At 39.0% G+C, this 18,142-nt stretch overlaps 1 protein-coding gene and 1 long non-coding RNA gene across 3 annotated transcripts in view; one reads left to right on the forward strand and one right to left on the reverse strand.

Moving 5' to 3' along the window:
* The window catches only part of LOC122881800, a 79,340-nt gene that overhangs the window by 32,794 nt on the left and 28,404 nt on the right, over positions 1-18,142 (reverse strand). The gene's annotated exons all lie outside the window — the stretch shown is intronic.
* ifnlr1 (interferon lambda receptor 1) lies at positions 1,814-14,349 on the forward strand. Of its 2 annotated transcripts, none has more exons than XM_044208415.1 (7): positions 1,814-2,136; positions 3,188-3,314; positions 8,342-8,514; positions 8,614-8,798; positions 9,356-9,497; positions 10,769-10,899; positions 11,381-14,349. In XM_044208415.1, the coding sequence occupies exons 1-7, from the start codon at positions 2,088-2,090 to the stop codon at positions 12,380-12,382; spliced, it is 1,809 nt and encodes a 602-aa protein (XP_044064350.1). In that variant the 5' UTR covers positions 1,814-2,087; the 3' UTR covers positions 12,383-14,349. The 2 variants fall into 2 exon arrangements, with proteins under 2 accessions (XP_044064350.1, XP_044064349.1); XM_044208414.1 differs by lacking the exons at positions 1,814-2,136; positions 3,188-3,314 and adding exons at positions 5,001-5,688; positions 6,989-7,115.

Consider the following 18,142-nt stretch of genomic DNA (forward strand, 5'->3'; position numbering starts at 1 on the left):
TAAACTCCCTCGACCTGGTGCAGTTGAGTCCTCGGGATGGCCACAAACCACGCCGGATTCCTCGCTTGCCTGCTAATATCTGCTCAATAAAACTGTTCCAACCTTACCTCCCTCCTAGTTTGTGTGTTCTGCATTTGGGTTCAGAAAAGCCCCTTGTGACACAAGTAGTGTATCTATGTAGATTCCCTGTCATTACAGAGAGTTATAACATCATGATTTGTGTCACTTCATCTTTAAACAGTGTATCTGTTCACATAATAGTTTTCTCATGGCTATGAGAGTTGCTGACACCTGACAAATGTGTATCTAATAACATTAATAATAGCTGCATTCCATTTACAGTAGGTGTCACAGTGCCAGAGCTCTGGGATGTCAACTAGCCTATTTAGAAACTTAAATAAAACATGAAACAACATGATAATAAAACTAATAATAATAAACTATTTGTATAGCACCTTTCATACAAGAAATGCAGCTCAAAGTGCTTTACAATAAAGAAATGACATTAACATGAGTGCTTCACATGAAAATAGACAAAGAATGAACATAGAAATAGGGAGAGTACCATAATTAAGAGAACATGATACTTGCTGAGAGCTGATACTTGCTTTGATGGACATGCCTGTCTTATGTGTTCATAGGACCTGTTCACCTCAAACCTTGGTTACCTACTTTTACAACCATTACTGTACTGTCTTCTACTATTATATAGTCTTTCTTGCAATGTTGCAACTGTACAAACCATTTCAATAAACTAGCCATTTGATTATTCACCCATTTTTGTTGTTACTTGAAAGCTTGGCTTTTATGTGCTGAAACATAAAAATGATTTTTAAATCTAACTGGTTTGTGCCCACCTTAGTAAATCAGGGGGTAAGAGTCTATTTGTATCGCAAAACTTAGGATTAAAACTTACCTACAGAGCGAATTCTCCCATTCTCTACTAGGAACCTAAATTTCACAAAGTTAGGAGATGCACTACTACGCCTACCAAACATTAAGCAAAGTGCTACAGCTGTCTTAAATAATTCCTAATCGTTATATTGTTATTAACCCTTTTTTCCCCACTATGTCTCGCCCTGCACATTTAACTGAGAATATTTCATGTTTAGGAAAAATATAAATCAATGGACTATTAATATTGTAATGAGTAGAGGAAACACTTGCTGATTTATTGTCACATCCTGGCTGTTAAAATCCTAATTTTCCGCATTGCGATTGAAGCGGCCCTGGCTTAAGATAATTACCTGGCCAGACTTCAATGACTTCAAATAATTAATTACTTTTTTTCTGATTAGGTAATAATAGCCATAAAAGACAAATATGTGTGAATGGGCTTAAATGTGCAAAAAAATAGAAATAGTAATTAAAATACAACATACGTACATATAAAAAGTATAAAAGAAAGAATACAAAAACAACCCTAACAACGATGTCATCATCCATCGCAATGTTTCATGTGGACATCGTCATATGCCAATTCAGTAGACATCGCCCAACCGAAATACACACCTCACACATCATGTGTGTATAATCATTCTTTCACTTTGTCTTTTGAAGTTGAACGTCTTGGTCATTTCCAGTAAACTCTAGAAAACAGAAATAACTGGAAAGACAAGCAGAGAGAGCGAGAGAGAGAGCGAGAGAGAGAGAGAGAGAGAGAGAGAGAGAGAGAGAGAGAGAGAGAGAGAGAGAGACTCAAGGTGTAAAAGAGAGGAGGAGGAGGGAGGAAAGCGGAAGTGGGAGGAACATACTGTACAGTAAGCAGAAAAACAGGAACAAAGTCATAATACATGCCAAAGTACACCTGCACACCTGAGTAAAGCCACTCCTTTCCCAGCACACATCAGAGATGGTTGAGGAGTGGAGGCAGGAAAATGCAGTGAAACCCAATTCTTCCAAAACTTCTATATTTGACAGCCCTTTCGAAACTGAGTCTGGTTTTATTTGGAAGGATTTCGGAGATTAGGAACTTTACATGTTTTTTCTTTTGTTTTCTGCAGTGTGTATTATATGTTACTTTTCTTTAGAACTCAAAACTTGGCGGCAGCAACTTCAGAGTTGGACTTTGGAGTCCCACATACCCAATGAAGATGTGGCCTATGAAGGTCATCATCCTCTTCCTGTTCTGCTATGGTGAGTACAGAGGAGCTAACATGGATCTCTGTTTTGATTTACAGATGTTGATTACAGGCAGTCAAACATTTAATGGAGCATTTTGTTGACAAATTAGTCCTAATAGGAGAAATAAATAATAACACCAAAGCTAATAACACCAAAGCAGTAAAGCCTAGTAATATATTTGACAGAGAGTCCCAGAACACAATGTGGACTTTAGTCATTTTAAATGATAGTGATCAATGGAAAATACTATTTCATTTTAGAGTCTGGCTGATGTGATAATGACTATATCATTGTACAGCTTATAAAAATGCTAATTTTGAATGGACTACTCTGTGGATAATTTTCAATCTTGTGTTTTTCACATATTCAATAAACTACATGGGCTATAACATTAAAACAGTAATATGCCCTGGGTTGGTAAATCACTAGCTATGGTGCATATTGCTTGACAGCATGACAATGTGCTCTATGTATGAATTACACAAGCTACCTTGAGTTTCTGTATCCCTTTCCTTATTTCCTTGTATCAAAGATGTAATGGGCAAAGTTAAGGAACAAAGTGCAGTTTTTAGTTTCAGCCACCAGCAGACACAAAGTCCATTTTGCATAATCTCCCTGCCGTCCTGGATCTAGTGTGGGCTGTATAGCTCAGCACTTAAGCAGCTATACTGTAAAAATGGAGTGACTGTGCCTCTCAGGAATTCATATATGGGGAGCTGCACTGGCTGAGGAGGCTGGGGCTAGAGTGGCTTTACAGTATGTGCAGTGATTGAAAATTTGGGCTGCAACATAGATAAAAGCGAGCTGTAACCCGAGGAGCTGTCTGTGGCTCTTGTTACAATAGAGAATCGTGTCCTTACTTACTTGCAATTTAGCACAAAGTATAAAAACTACAAAATATAAACAATGCAAATGTACTATAATTATCAAATTGATATTTCTTTAAGATTTATACATTTTACGGATATAATGAAAATGAACCAGGCTGAAGGAGAACAAGGACACAGCATTCGCCATAAAATGATTCACATGGACTTTGCTATTTTGTCCTTTTTTCCTACAGTTCGTCATTCAACTGGCAATGGTAGAGTGTATTTTGTCTCCAGGAACTTTAACAACATACTCCACTGGGAACCTGTGAAGCCTGCCGTCCCTGGGCAAAAGGTTCTCTATAGCGTCCAGTATTGGAGGTAAGACCCAGGATGACGGTTGAGTGATTATTATTACACCTTTACTTCCATTGCCCTCTTGCACCTTTTTATTGCACCTTGACCTGTTTGAGTAAACTTTGATAAAAAAAAAGAAAAAAAAAAAAAAAAAGAACAGGACTCGGCTGATTTAAAGAAATTATTAAGACTTAAAAAAAATGAAATTATACTATATTTGTGTGCTTTTATAGATTAATAATCTATAAATAATGGCCATCTAATTCTTCAGTAGGAAGAAATTGATTTGGGGTTGAGAGCCACAGACAAGTTGGGAAAGTCAGTAGTGAGAGACTGACTAATGCATTGTTGGTTTTGGTCTTTTCATGGAATTTTTGAAAATAACAAAAACATAAAAAATAGCCAGTCTTATCCTTTAAGATCGAGGAATTGTATCTTGTGTGAAAGCAACTAAGAGGTGGATTTCTGGCTTCCCTTTCCTCTCTCTCTTCTAGAAATGGCTAGTGGCTCTATAAATGTATTGCTCAAAAACTACCATGCAGCTATTGAAGTGTGGGCTTAGAAGCGACACTAAAGAATAGCTATAGGGCCTGTTCCCAGTCATTAGTATGGACTGCACGCTGCTCTCTTCATTGAAACACTCATAGTACGCTTTCATGGGTCCGAATTGTATTCTTTCTTCTTTCTCTCAGTCTCTTTAAATGGTCTCAACAAAGTGGAAATGTCATCTTGTTTAATTACTCATGACGCAGTCTACCAGACAAATGTCAAGTGCGACCACTATCCTATTGACTTTTCTCCCAGCCAGTCTGACTTCCAGCATCAAATCTGCTGCATAGAAAGACTGGTTTAACTATGCCCGCTTAAAATCACTTCCTTGTTAAAACAAAAACGCACTGCGTTCAAATGATGCATGGGTGATTTGGCATGGTCAGGGCGATCTTTGTGCGGTTATTTCACTGTAGCCATGTACTGCAGCTAACTGCTTCAGTGCCTGAATGAATAGTAGGCCGTCAGAATTCCATATCAGCCTTTGCTTAATAATGTTTATTTTTGGAAGCCCGTGACTCAAACTTGTCAATAGACAACTGTATCAAATGGTTAATATCTTCACGGAATTAAACTCCACACAGCACATTTTGGTTTTCATATGGTACCAGTGAACCTACAGTCATACACTGCCATGTTCATGTGCTTCATGTATCACACTTTGATCACATTGTACTGCACTTTTTACAGTGATGCTGAGGAGCAGCCATTCCAGATAAAAGAGGAATGTCACAACATTACTGCTCTGTCCTGTGACCTGACTGCAGAAACCCCATCTGTTCCTGACGTTCACTACCGGGCCCAGGTGACCGTTAACGGTAGCCTTCATGGCCGCACCAACACGTTTAAACCTATAGTAGAAAGTAAGACTCTCCATGCTCGTTGATGCATTTCTTTGTTTCCTCCAAGCCAAATGTATTCTACTGCAACATTTATTCATTTATCTTTCTTTGTCTCTGTAGCTATTTTTGGTCCACCCACCTTGTCTACATACACAACGGTGTCATCCTTGCATGTTAATGTCACCCTGCCCTTGGGGCCAAATGGAGTCTCCATTGCGGACATCATCAACAGAAGCAAAAACGGGCCCTCCAAAACTATAATTGTTTATACCTTAAAATCACCTATCCAAAGTGGGCTGCACATGTGAGTCCCCATTTAAATAATAAAATATACTGTACACATATTCGTTCAGTCATAGAATTACACAAGCCATCACATGAGATATGATGTAATACAAAAAGTCAAACCAAAGATACAGTATAAGAAATTCTTGTATCGCCACCAAAACTTAACACACAGGATTGGAACCAGGTATTGCTTCCACATTAATTTATAATCTTTTAATACAAGGACTTACAGAAAAACAACTACACATAAGTTATTAATGTTTTCAGATGCTGTTAATTGAATGTTTACATAGCATTAAGAATGACAACTTATTATAATTGACAATATAGGCACAAACATAGCAATTAATGATTTTTTTATTATTAAGACTAACTAAATTATCTATGTGATTTAAGTTCATTTAAAATGGTAAACAAAAACAACAACTTGTTTTTCCTGTTGTCTTAAAGTTTTTTGTTTGTTCATATTGAGCTGAAATGTGTCTGGATTCTCCAGTTTTCTTGTTTATCTGACCTGTGCAACCTGCAATGGACTAAATTAATCAGTTGTCATTCATACGACTCACTGTGTCTCCAGGTCAATAAAACCTCGACTGGCCGGTTCGTCATCAACTTGAAGAACAACGAAACAGAGTACTGCGGCTATGTGGTCTACAACCCTTTAACTGAATGGGGTCGCTTAGAGAGTGAGAATGCCTCCTTCTGTGTCAGAATGCCAAGTGAGGACAACCTCTTCTCACACACTCACACACAGCAGAAATGCACAATATATTGATCAACACATTAATTTGGTCAATAATTGCTAAGAAATGCATTATCAACATATGACATGCCCAATATTTTAAACAAATTTCAGGTATGGATTATTTATTTGTTAATAAAAGGGTGTGCTTTCATATATTGTAGCCACAATAGGATCTTTTGTATGATGTGAAAATCACTTCCCAATTTTTAATGGATAAAAGTTATCTTTATGTGCATTTTTAAAAAATTGACTGAAGAGAGCACATTTGCCCTTATAATATTAAAACAAAAACTTAATTTCACTTGAGGTAACAATGTGACACTCCACATTTTACTGGGAAGCTTTCAAGGACCCACCTGCTGTGGAGAAAATACAAGAATATAGATACTTGAAATGTTGCATTTTCTATGTTTTACTTGAGGTAGTTTGCGCTCATCTCCTCAAGTGATTGCAGCCACTTGGAAACAATGTAGTGTTTAGTAATAAATCAAGACAGTTTGTTATAAATCAGTCCCTTTTTAGACGCCTGCGTCTGCACCAAGTTTCACTGTCACAGTATAACAGGTAAACTCCACTTGTTAAAACTAGGCAGATGCTGGTTTTGCAATGAAATGGAAAATATTGGTATTGGCCACATTGTTCATACTGTGAATCCATGCCTCTTACAATACTTGCTAACTCTTGAATAATGGTAAAGAGAAATGAAGAGCTTTTCCAAGACAAATGCTCTCATAAGTGCTTGAGCAGTGACCTCTCCCTCCTCTTTTGTCATCATACTGATGAGACAGGAGATTAGATTACCAAGTCTGATTGCAAAGGTGACGTTCTTCTCACCTTAGCTTGCCTTATTGTTTGTTCTCTACTGCTGAAACTGACAAACAATGTAGACGACTACAGGCAACAAATATTTTTATATTACACAAGTGCACAAGCAATTCCAACTTTCAAAATGCACTCAAAGCTACAGCTATCCTATTCCTAAAGGTGGGGGGGGCGCAACATATATAAAAGCGAGATGTAACCCGAGGAGCTGTCTGTGGCTCTTGTTACAATAGAGAATAGTGTCCTTACTTACTTGCAATTTAGCACAAAGTATAAAAACTACAAAATATAAACAATGCAAATGTACTATAATTATCAAATTGATATTTCTTTAAGATTTATACATTTTACGGACATAATGAAAATGAACCAGGCTAAAGGAGAACAAGGACACAGCATTCGCCATAAAATGATTCACATGGACTTTGCTATTTTGTCCTTTTTTCCTACAGTTCGTCATTCAACTGGCAATGGTAGAGTGTATTTTGTCTCCAGGAACTTTAACAACATACTCCACTGGGAACCTGTGAAGCCTGCCGTCCCTGGGCAAAAGGTTCTCTATAGCGTCCAGTATTGGAGGTAAGTCCCAGGATGACGGTTGAGTGATGATTATTATTATTATTATTATTACTACTACTACTACTACTACTACTACTACTACTACTACTACTACTACTACTACTACTACTACTACTACTACTACTACACCTTTACTTCCATTGCCCTCTTGCACCTTTGTGCTTCCATGTACAGATCCATATGGAGAGGTGGGTCAAAGCAGGAAAAATGTGTTTGCAGGGTAAATGCTCAGTTAGCTCATAGTGTCAATATCCATTTCAAGGAACTGTCAAATTAGCAATTCGTAGACTTGTAACAAATTAGGAGTACAACCCTGGTCACCAGATGGTTTGTGTTTATGGATCTAACACAAACACAGCACATATTGTATGTTACCCAAAGTTTTTGTCATTATAGTGACATCTCATGCTGACAAAGACTATTATTGTAGTTAAAGAATAAGTCTGGTGATATTCTAAAGTTTTTATTCTCAGTGATTCCTATGAAAAGACCAAAAGCAACAATGAATTGATCCGAAGCACACTGTTGCTTTGATTCAACTTAACTGCAAACGTCTTAGAAGCGACACTAAAGAATAGCTATAGGGCCTCATTAGTATGGACTGCACGCTGCTCTCTTCATTGAAACACTCATAGTACGCTTTCATGGTTTCCAAGTTGAATTGTATTCTTTCTCTCAGTCTCTTTAAATGGTCTCAACAAAGTGAAAATGTCATCTTGTTTAATTACTCATGACGCAGTCTACCAGACAAATGTCAAGTGCGACCACTATCCTATTGACTTTTCTCCCAGCCAGTCTGACTTCCAGCATCAAATCTGCTGCATAGAAAGACTGGTTTAACTATGCCCGCTTAAAATCACTTCCTTGTTAAAACAAAAACGCACTGCGTTCAAATGATGCATGGGTGATTTGGCATGGTCAGGGCGATCTTTGTGCGGTTATTTCACTGTAGCCATGTACTGCAGCTAACTGCTTCAGTGCCTGAATGAATAGTAGGCCGTCAGAATTCCATATCAGCCTTTGCTTAATAATGTTTATTTTTGGAAGCCCGTGACTCAAACTTGTCAATAGACAACTGTATCAAATGGTTAATATCTTCACGGAATTAAACTCCACACAGCACATTTTGGTTTTCATATGGTACCAGTGAACCTACAGTCATACACTGCCATGTTCATGTGCTTCATGTATCACACTTTGATCACATTGTATTGCACTTTCTACAGTGATGCTGAGGAGCAGCCATTCCAGATAAAAGAGGAATGTCACAACATTACTGCTCTGTCCTGTGACCTGACTGCAGAAACCCCATCTGTTCCTGACGTTCACTACCGGGCCCAGGTGACCGTTAACGGTAGCCTTCATGGCCGCACCAACACGTTTAAACCTATAGCAGAAAGTAAGACTCTCCATGCTCGTTGATGCATTTCTTTGTTTCCTCCAAGCCAGATGTATTCTACTGCAACATTTATTCATTTATCTTTGTTTGTCTCTGTAGCTATTTTTGGTCCGCCCACCTTGTCTACATACACAACGGTGTCATCCTTGCATGTTAATGTCACCCTGCCCTTGGGGCCAAATGGAGTCTCCATTGCGGACATCATCAACAGAAGCAAAAACGGGCCCTCCAAAACTATAATTGTTTATACCTTAAAAATCACCTATCCAAAGTGGGCTGCACATGTGAGTCCCCATTTAAATAATAAAATATACTGTACACATATTCGTTCAGTCATAGAATTACACAAGCCATCACATGAGATATGATGTAATACAAAAAGTCAAACCAAAGATACAGTATAAGAAATTCTTGTATCGCCACCAAAACTTAACACACAGGATTGGAACCAGGTATTGCTTCCACATTAATTTATAATCTTTTAATACAAGGACTTACAGAAAAACAACTACACATAAGTTATTAATGTTTTCAGATGCTGTTAATTGAATGTTTACATAGCATTAAGAATGACAACTTATTATAATTGACAATATAGGCACAAACATAGCAATTAATGATTTTTTTATTATTAAGACTAAATTATCTATGTGATTTAAGTTCATTTAAAATGGTAAACAAAAACAACAACTTGTTTTTCCTGTTGTCTTAAAGTTTTTTGTTTGTTCATATTGAGCTGAAATGTGTCTGGATTCTCCAGTTTTCTTGTTTATCTGACCTGTGCAACCTGCAATGGACTAAATTAATCAGTTGTCATTCATACGACTCACTGTGTCTCCAGGTCAATAAAACCTCGACTGGCCGGTTCGTCATCAACTTGAAGAACAACGAAACAGAGTACTGCGGCTATGTGGTCTACAACCCTTTTACTGAATGGGGTCGCTTAGAGAGTGAGAATGCCTCCTTCTGTGTCAGAATGCCAAGTGAGGACAACCTCTTCTCACACACTCACACACAGCAGAAATGCACAATATATTGATCAACACATTAATTTGGTCAATAATTGCTAAGAAATGCATTATCAACATATGACATGCCCAATATTTTAAACAAATTTCAGGTATGGATTATTTATTTGTTAATAAAAGGGTGTGCTTTCATATATTGTAGCCACAATAGGATCTTTTGTATGATGTGAAAATCACTTCCCAATTTTTAATGGATAAAAGTTATCTTTATGTGCATTTTTAAAAAATTGACTGAAGAGAGCACATTTGCCCTTATAATATTAAAACAAAACTTAATTTCACTTGAGGTAACAATGTGACACTCCACATTTTACTGGGAAGCTTTCAAGGACCCACCTGCTGTGGAGAAAATACAAGAATATAGATACTTGAAATGTTGCATTTTCTATGTTTTACTTGAGGTAGTTTGCGCTCATCTCCTCAAGTGATTGCAGCCACTTGGAAACAATGTAGTGTTTAGTAATAAATCAAGACAGTTTGTTATAAATCAGTCCCTTTTTAGACGCCTGCGTCTGCACCAAGTTTCACTGTCACAGTATAACAGGTAAACTCCACTTGTTAAAACTAGGCAGATGCTGGTTTTGCAATGAAATGGAAAATATTGGTATTGGCCACATTGTTCATACTGTGAATCCATGCCTCTTACAATACTTGCTAACTCTTGAATAATGGTAAAGAGAAATGAAGAGCTTTTCCAAGACAAATGCTCTCATAAGTGCTTGAGCAGTGACCTCTCCCTCCTCTTTTGTCATCATACTGATGAGACAGGAGATTAGATTACTAAGTCTGGTTACAAAGGTGACGTTCTTCTCACCTTAGCTTGCCTTATTGTTCTCTACTGCTGAAACTGACAATGTAGACGACTACAGGCAACAAATATTTTTATATTACACAAGTGCACAAGCAATTCCAACTTTCAAAATGCACTCAAAGCTATAGCTATCCTATTCTTAAGGGGGGGGGACTTCTATAGGTTGCTGTGTAGATTTCAGTTGAGATCAGATCAACTTTCCAGTACTTCTGAGAAGTACCAAGAATATAGTGTATTCAACAGCCCTATGTCACAGGTATGCTACAGTGATACTCCCTGAGAACATGCCTAAACATGTGTCACAAAGGGGAATTTTACAAGTCACTGTTTTAAAGCAGTTGAGGGTATCGGATTTTACAGATGTGTTGTTTTTTTCTACAGATTAGTATATGACACCAACTCTCTTCTCCCTCAGGTGATCTTCTGCAGCTTTTGCCGTGGCTTCTCGTGAGTGTTGCTCTTCTGGCGGCCATAGTCATACTGTTAGTTGTATGTATGTGCTACTATGTAAAGGGTGGAAAGGAAAAGAGCATACCACAGCAATTGGTAAGACTATTCTTTCTGCTGTGTCCTTTGGTGTGTCTGGGTTACAACAAGGAAATGTTGCCTTTCTGGAAAATCAAGCCGTCTGGCACTGGCACATTAATTATGTAAAGCAATTAAAAGACACTGAAACATTGTGGATGTTGTTTTAGTACAGTGAAAGAATGTTTGATGACTTATGGTGCTTTCAGTGATGACAAAGATAGTGTGGTTGAAGTCTTGTGTTGTTCTATTTGTCGGACGTGTATCGGCTTTGCCCTTTGTATCAATGTGATGTAAAATGTATTAACTCATCTTCGGATTTTTTAATAGCTCTTTTAAATAGCCAGCATATTTACTTTTTCAATTGTTGTCATTTGGTACAGTCCTACAATTTAATTTTCTGTATATATTCTTCTAATCAAATGAAAAGGTGTTGATACATCTACAAAAATCGAGCACTTATTTGACTTTGGTGGGTCTGTCTTCTTTATCTTCAAAACAGGTACCCATACCCAGCACCTCGCCCAGAGTAATGCAGTCTCCAGATAGTAATGTCATCATTTCCAAACTGGAGGTCTGTGTTCAAAGTGACAAAACAGTTTACGCAATGATCCGGGTGAAGCCAAATGTGCGACCAGTTGAGGTTGGAGGTTATTCTCCCCAGGACATCCCCTGCCAAGCCTGGCAAGGCAGCATTGGCTCCTCTGTAGGCACAGGTGCACACAGTCCGGCCCCAAGACCCAAGGACACGAGCGCCCAGTCAGAAATCTATAGTGTAGTGGCTGTCCATGTCCCTGCTGAAAAGGATCAAGATTTTCAGCAGGCTACCATTGAAGGTAGAGGAACTAGTAACCTGCCATTGTCTTCCAGTGGAGAAAGCTGGGATAAAGGTGAAACAGGTCCAAAGCTGACCTCACATGGAGCACCACCATTACTCAATCTGGACGCTTGTGAGAGCAATCCAGACAAGCCACTGCTATTGCAAACAGTGCGCGATACCAATGGACAACTTATGTTGCCTTTACTCACTTTTCAGTTACAGAGCAGCACAGGTGACACAGTATCACCCCTCAACTCAGAGAGAAGACCCCTTTTATCTGACCTCATAGACACCAAGAAGGAGGGGCCATCATTGGCATCCTTGCAGAGCTTAGACAGCTCCGAGTGGTCAGACTCAGGGTGTGATGATAGCACTGTAAACACACCAACCCAGTCGTACTGCAACACCCATTATTCCCCATCTCAACCTGTTCCTGATTTCCACCAAGGATGTCAGAACACACCATGTAGTGATGCCATATTTGAATCAGGTTACAAACAAAACTGGATGCCTGCAATCCTTCTTGGAACTGCATCCAAAGACAGTTGTGAATACAGAAGGACGAGCTATCCTTGGACCATGACGGGTTCCAAAAAGGAAGAGGAAGGTGAGGAAGACAGAGGAGGAGAGGAGAGTTCAAGGCAAATTCTTCTGGGAGGTTGGGTGGTACAAATGAAAGAATAATTCTCCTCTCTATAAAAGACGTTTCATCACAGTACCCTTTGCAAAAGGAGGAGGAGGAAGTTGATGGGAGCACTGACAGGTGCTTTAGTGACAATGCAGAACTCAGGCAGATGAGATGGTTTTGCTGTCTGTGTGGCTGATGATGCAGAGACAGATGTTTAAACTTTCCTTAAACAGGTCCAGTGTGTAGGATTTAGTGGCCTCTAGCAGTGAAATTGCAGTTTACAACCATTTGAACACTGTCTGCTTCACCCTCTCCTTCCAAGCTTGTAGGAGAAACTACGGTGGCTGTGAAACTCATGAAAAACGCGAACGGCCTTATCTAGAGCCAGTGTCCATTCTGGGCTACTGTAGAAACATGGCCACCTCTGTGGAAGGGGACCCGCTCCTTATGTAGAAACAGCTTTTTTTAAGAAATGAAAACAAAACAATTCTTATTTTCAGGTGATTATACACTAATGAAAACATACTTATAAATAATATATTCCATTCCTGCCAATAGCGCCTCCAAAATATTACACACTGGACCTTTAAACATCCAGATTTATTCTCTTGGTCCTTAAACACATTTCATTCCTAGTTGTGATATGTTATGCTTTGCTGTAAATCTAATTTTATTTATTAATCCACAATTGCACAATGTTAAAAATAAGTATGGAGTATGGATACTCCAAAATTGTGAGTTTACATTTAAAGAAATCATTGTATATACATTGTAAAGTCCTTGTTTACTTTGTCAACTCATTGTTTAACAAAATAACCACATTTTTACAAAACAGAATTTGTATTTAAAAAAGATTGTTGAAAACTGAACCCAAAGTTAACTTACTTATCTACACCACAAACGCATGACAAGAGTGACTGTTTTGTGCCCCAATGTATCACAGGCAGCAAAGGGATTATAGCAACTTCTATATAAAGTTTAAATCATACCTTAATCATCAATATTTTTTACATTGTTACGATAGTCTAAAGCTGTGTTCAGACAGCGAAAAGCTCTAATTTGTTTGCATAGTGAAAAACAAAAAACAAAAAAACATGATCACACCCATCATGTTTGCACTGTAAGTGGTTTGGTTCTTTAAATTCAACTCAGTCAGACAACTCAAAGTGTTTTCACTTTGAAAAGGGCTGCAACCAAAATAAAAAGCAACCAAAACTCTAAGTCATCACACATAGTCAGCAAGAGCATTTGTGTGCCATCACTATGACGACACATTATTCCAACTGATTACATTCTCTAAATACACAAAACACAATCTGGTCATTTTTAAATTACAATGTGGACAATCAGCCTTAAAGATTAGATATGAAGACAAACCTGATAGCCATGTGGTAGAACAAAGCATTAGACACAGTCTGACGCCTATTGTTACGTTTTGAACCGTTTGAAATGGGACTAAAATGGACTATATTTCTACTAGAAATGAATATATTCCTATTTTTACACTCCCCAACATATTTTAGTATTATCAGTGTGGTTTTAAGTACATGGAATGATTACATCTATTCAGAAAAAATTGTTGTTTGCCCCCCCCACCACACACACAAAGTTCTTGAACTCATTTTGTTCTCCTCATTGTTTGCTGTTCTTTTAGGAGAAGAAAATACAGTGTGTAAAATATATTAGAAGGTGGGGTCATGGTGCAACCTAAGCCACACTGATAACAACTAGGTTTTTAATAGACTGAGTGCAATGTTATTATACACAGTTGTAAAGTAATAACGTTGGGTGTGTGCGATGAGAGTCACATATGGACGCATTTTAGTGCACAATACAGTTGTACATATATATTGTGGATGAAAGTGTCTGCCGAATGAATGTAAATGAATTAATGTAATATAAAGTTGCAACTTTGTTTTATTCTGTATTTACAGTTTGTGAATTTCTACTAATGTTTATGTTGGGAAGTTCATGTTGGAAAGGTTGAGATGTAAGATATTAAACACTGAAAAAAATTACCTAACATTGTATTCTACAGTATCAGTCATTTGAGTTATATTACTGAAATTTTGAAATATGATTATTAGAGAACCTTTTCGTCAAAACTGATATTCCTATAACTACAGCAATCAAACACGTCAAATCTGTTTTGTGTGTGTATTTGTTGGCTTGGTTGGAAAAGTATTTTGAACTTTTTGCTTTTTGAGCAATGTCTCCAATAAGTTGACACTCACCATCCTGCTGGCCAACAATAATATTCTTAGTCACTAACTTCTGTTACTTCCAGTTTAGGTGAATAAAATATGCCAGAATAATAAACTTCAACTTGTATGACATTATATATAAAAAGCACTGTATTCAAAAAGGCAAATGCTTGCTACTTATTGTACACATTCACTGTCTCAAAAAATAAAATGTGAGGTGGATTGTGCAAAGGATCCAAAGTACTAGTGTTAACTCAAAAGCCTGTTTCTACGTAGTGTATGTTTTCAATCAAGAAATGAAGATTTTAAAGAAAAAAGTTGTTTTTTGCGTGTCCACACTGTACAAATCTGGTGAACTTACTAGAATTGAAATAGCAATTTTAATTAAGTCCACTGTTAAATTACTGAGCAGAACAGTAGCCATGTTTACATAGTCCCTTATGTCCCTATTATAAACGGTTTAAAAGCCCAAACAGAATAAAAATGCTCCATATAAACACCTCAATCGGTTGCAGAGGGGTAAGTTAAATGTTTTCTGTTACGTTTAGTGTCAAGCAGCAGGAAATAGGGAGCGGGACCCAAACGCAGACTAGGAGGCAGAGTAGGTGCACATAAATGGAGTTCACGGTGGTTATAGGGGTAGTCAGGCAGTCAGAGATCAGTCCTAACAGACAAATAAGACAAAATCCAAAGACACACAATGAGTCCAAGAAAATACAAGGAACAAAGGCTGGGACGCTTGACACCAGGTTCAAAGACGATCTGACACTGGACAAAGGTGGTGCAGGGCACCTCAGGACGGCCTGGAAGGAGGACAAAGTCTGAGCCAAAAACCTCCAGCAGATTGCCTGGGGTAGGACAAAAAGCGGTGCTGGACATCTCAGATGGACGGCCTGAGGGCTGGACAAAAAGGCAGAGAAGGTCTGGAGGGCGTCCAGGAGGCAGGGCCGAAAGGCAGAGTAGGTCTGGAGGCTGACCAGACATGTGGAGCAACACAAGAGGTCGGTGATGACAGCGAAACCCCTCTGGAGGTCAGACTAGAAGCTGACGGCGAAGACAGAAGCCCTCTGGAGTTCGGTGACGAAAGCAGAAGCTCTGCGTTAGTCTAACAGGATGCCAGCGGAACCCCTCTGGAGGCCAGCGGCGTAGCTTGAGATCTGAGCAGGAGACAGGAGTGCAGAACTGAGACCCGGTGGGTCTAGGGAAACAGGAGACTGTGGTGGCTCAGTAGAAACAGGAGGTTGCAGCATCTCAAACTCTGGGAGTGACTGCAGCTCAACAGATTCAGGAGATTGCTGCAGCTCCGCAGGAACAGGTGACTGCTGCAGCTCAGGAACTGGTGATTGCGGCAGCTCAACAGGATGTTCAGGAGGTCACTGCAGCTCGGGGAGATCAGGAGGCTGCTGCGGCACAGAAAATTCAGGGAGATCGGGTGACTGCTGCAGCTCAGGAGATTCAGATGCCTGCGATCCAGCAGCGGCAGGATGTGGCGGCTGTGATGAAGCAAAGTGTGCTGCAGCTCAGGTGACTGCTGCAGCTCAGGAGGTTGTGGTGACTGAAGATCTGCTGCAGATCTGAGCTAGATGATTGCAGTAGCTCAGAGACTGGTGATAGATGCTGCTCAGGAGGAACAGGAGATGACTGCAGCTTGGCCACTGAAGATTGCTGCAGCTCCACAGGAACAGGAGATTGCAGCTGCTCAGAAGCTGGATTGAGCTGCATCTCCGCAAGGACAGGAGTGTGCTACATCGCACTTTTCCTATAGAGCAGTTCTAGACCATACTCTTTAACCTGATTGTTGTCTGGCTGCGTTCTTTCTGCACATGCCCTCCATCGTGACGTAAATGTGTGTGGACGTACGCTTTTCCACCTCCAAAAATCATGCATTGTTATCATGCTGTTGCTTGATTAAGAGCAACACGATAATGACAAATACTGTGCTGATCAGATGATAGATATCCATCTGCAGGGCGCCGATCAAACAAATGCCAGATAGCCTTTGAGGAAGACAGATGCATGAGTATTTGTCACATTTGCGCATATCACACAGTTGTTCCAATTAAATGTGTTAAAACACCAGACCGTATTAGATCACATCCATGTTAACAGCTGACCAGAAATCTTCAATCAGAATGATTTCAAATCAGAATGACAAAAAAACTGTGTATGTAACTGCAGGTAGTGTCTTTTTATGTGGAAAACTGATAGAGGGATATATGGTTAGAAATAACATTAAAACCTGTTTTCCTTTAGATTAAGTTCTAAAATGTATGTTTGCAGAATTTCAAAGCAAGATGACCCAATTTTGAATATGGTTTGAAATTATCTCAAAAATACAGAGCAGCTTTTGTAACCTAGAAGGGGATTTATGTATAATTTTAAATTGAGGTATTTTCCGAGCAGCTAGAAGAGGAAGTGATCCTCCCCATTTAACTGTCCAACATAGAGAGGTAAACAGTGTAGCTATCTGCAACCATGGGATGTTTTCCAAGGGATAATATATGCCTTGGGTGGATCTCTGGTTAATACCCATTGTGTACTTGGTTATGCAATTGCTACCAGATACCCTAATGGAATATTTTACACTGAAAGCCTGACCTATATACAGGTAACAGGGAGGAAGTAACAGAAATATCTCATTTTAAAAAGGGTCTTAACTTTGAAGTAACTAATCACAATTACAGTGAAAGTTACACATAGCATTATTTTTTCACCTTTAAAAAGAGGTCTGCCTATCACTGTATTTTTATATTGTTTACTAGAGATGTCCCGAGACATTCCCAAGGATTGGTATCAGGGCCAATCTGGGCATTATCCTGCCAGTCCAGGGGATTGGACCGACAAACTTCTGGTCACAAATCGTAGAAAAGGTTTCAGTTGTAGTCATCTGGACACTGTTTTCAGAATCAAGACATTTCGGCTCCCATCTGGAAGTCATTCTCAATTGTGAAAAATAGACCGGGAACTCAGAAATTTAAACTACTCTGTGTCACTGAATTGATTCTGAAAACAGTGTCCAGATGACTACGACTGAAACCTTTTCTACGATAGAACACTCCTGGACGAATGAGGGACTACACCGTCTTCTGGTCACAAACTCGCTTCGCTAACCTTTAGGCCACCACTGCCCCCCTTTTGTCCACCTCAGCCTGTTGTTGCAGCGCTGCTCTCCTTGACAACAGCCGTGCTTTACTGCGAGATCATTCTGCTGCTTGATCCAGGAATCCCTATTGTTTACATACGTTTGTTTATATTGTATGTTTTCAAGGCAAAAGGTAGACCAAAAATCCAATTTCAGAGTCAGTCACAAAAACAGAAAAAATATTCAATGTGACAAAAGGAACAGTTTCATAAATCATGACAACAAAGAGCACTGACTGAGTAAACATACAGTGCACACTTTGCAGGATAATAGCTAAATGCTAAAAACCTACACAATGAAAAATGAGGCAAAATAGAATCAATACATCCTGTGACACAGTATCAACAAGAAACTTCATATCATGAACATGTCAAAAGCTTAGATTTATGGCCAAGTTGCCTGATAGAAATTACTTGTATCCAAGACCATTGCACATGCAACACAATAACACAGGAGCACATAACCTAGAC

Source organism: Siniperca chuatsi, linkage group LG9 (genome assembly GCF_020085105.1).
Source record: "Siniperca chuatsi isolate FFG_IHB_CAS linkage group LG9, ASM2008510v1, whole genome shotgun sequence".
NCBI classification, from domain to species: Eukaryota; Metazoa; Chordata; class Actinopteri; order Centrarchiformes; family Sinipercidae; genus Siniperca; species Siniperca chuatsi.

What these genes read in the sequence shown, in the direction of transcription:
- ifnlr1 (XM_044208415.1), top strand. Translation starts at nt 2,088, where the DNA reads ATGAAGATGTGGCCTATGAAGGTCATCATCCTCTTCCTGTTCTGCTAT. An exon ending in CCTCTTCCTGTTCTGCTATG is followed by an intron (nt 2,137 to 3,187) that starts GTGAGTACAGAG and finishes TTTTTCCTACAG; the next exon opens with TTCGTCATTCAACTGGCAAT. An exon ending in AGAGCATACCACAGCAATTG is followed by an intron (nt 10,900 to 11,380) that starts GTAAGACTATTC and finishes TCTTCAAAACAG; the next exon opens with GTACCCATACCCAGCACCTC.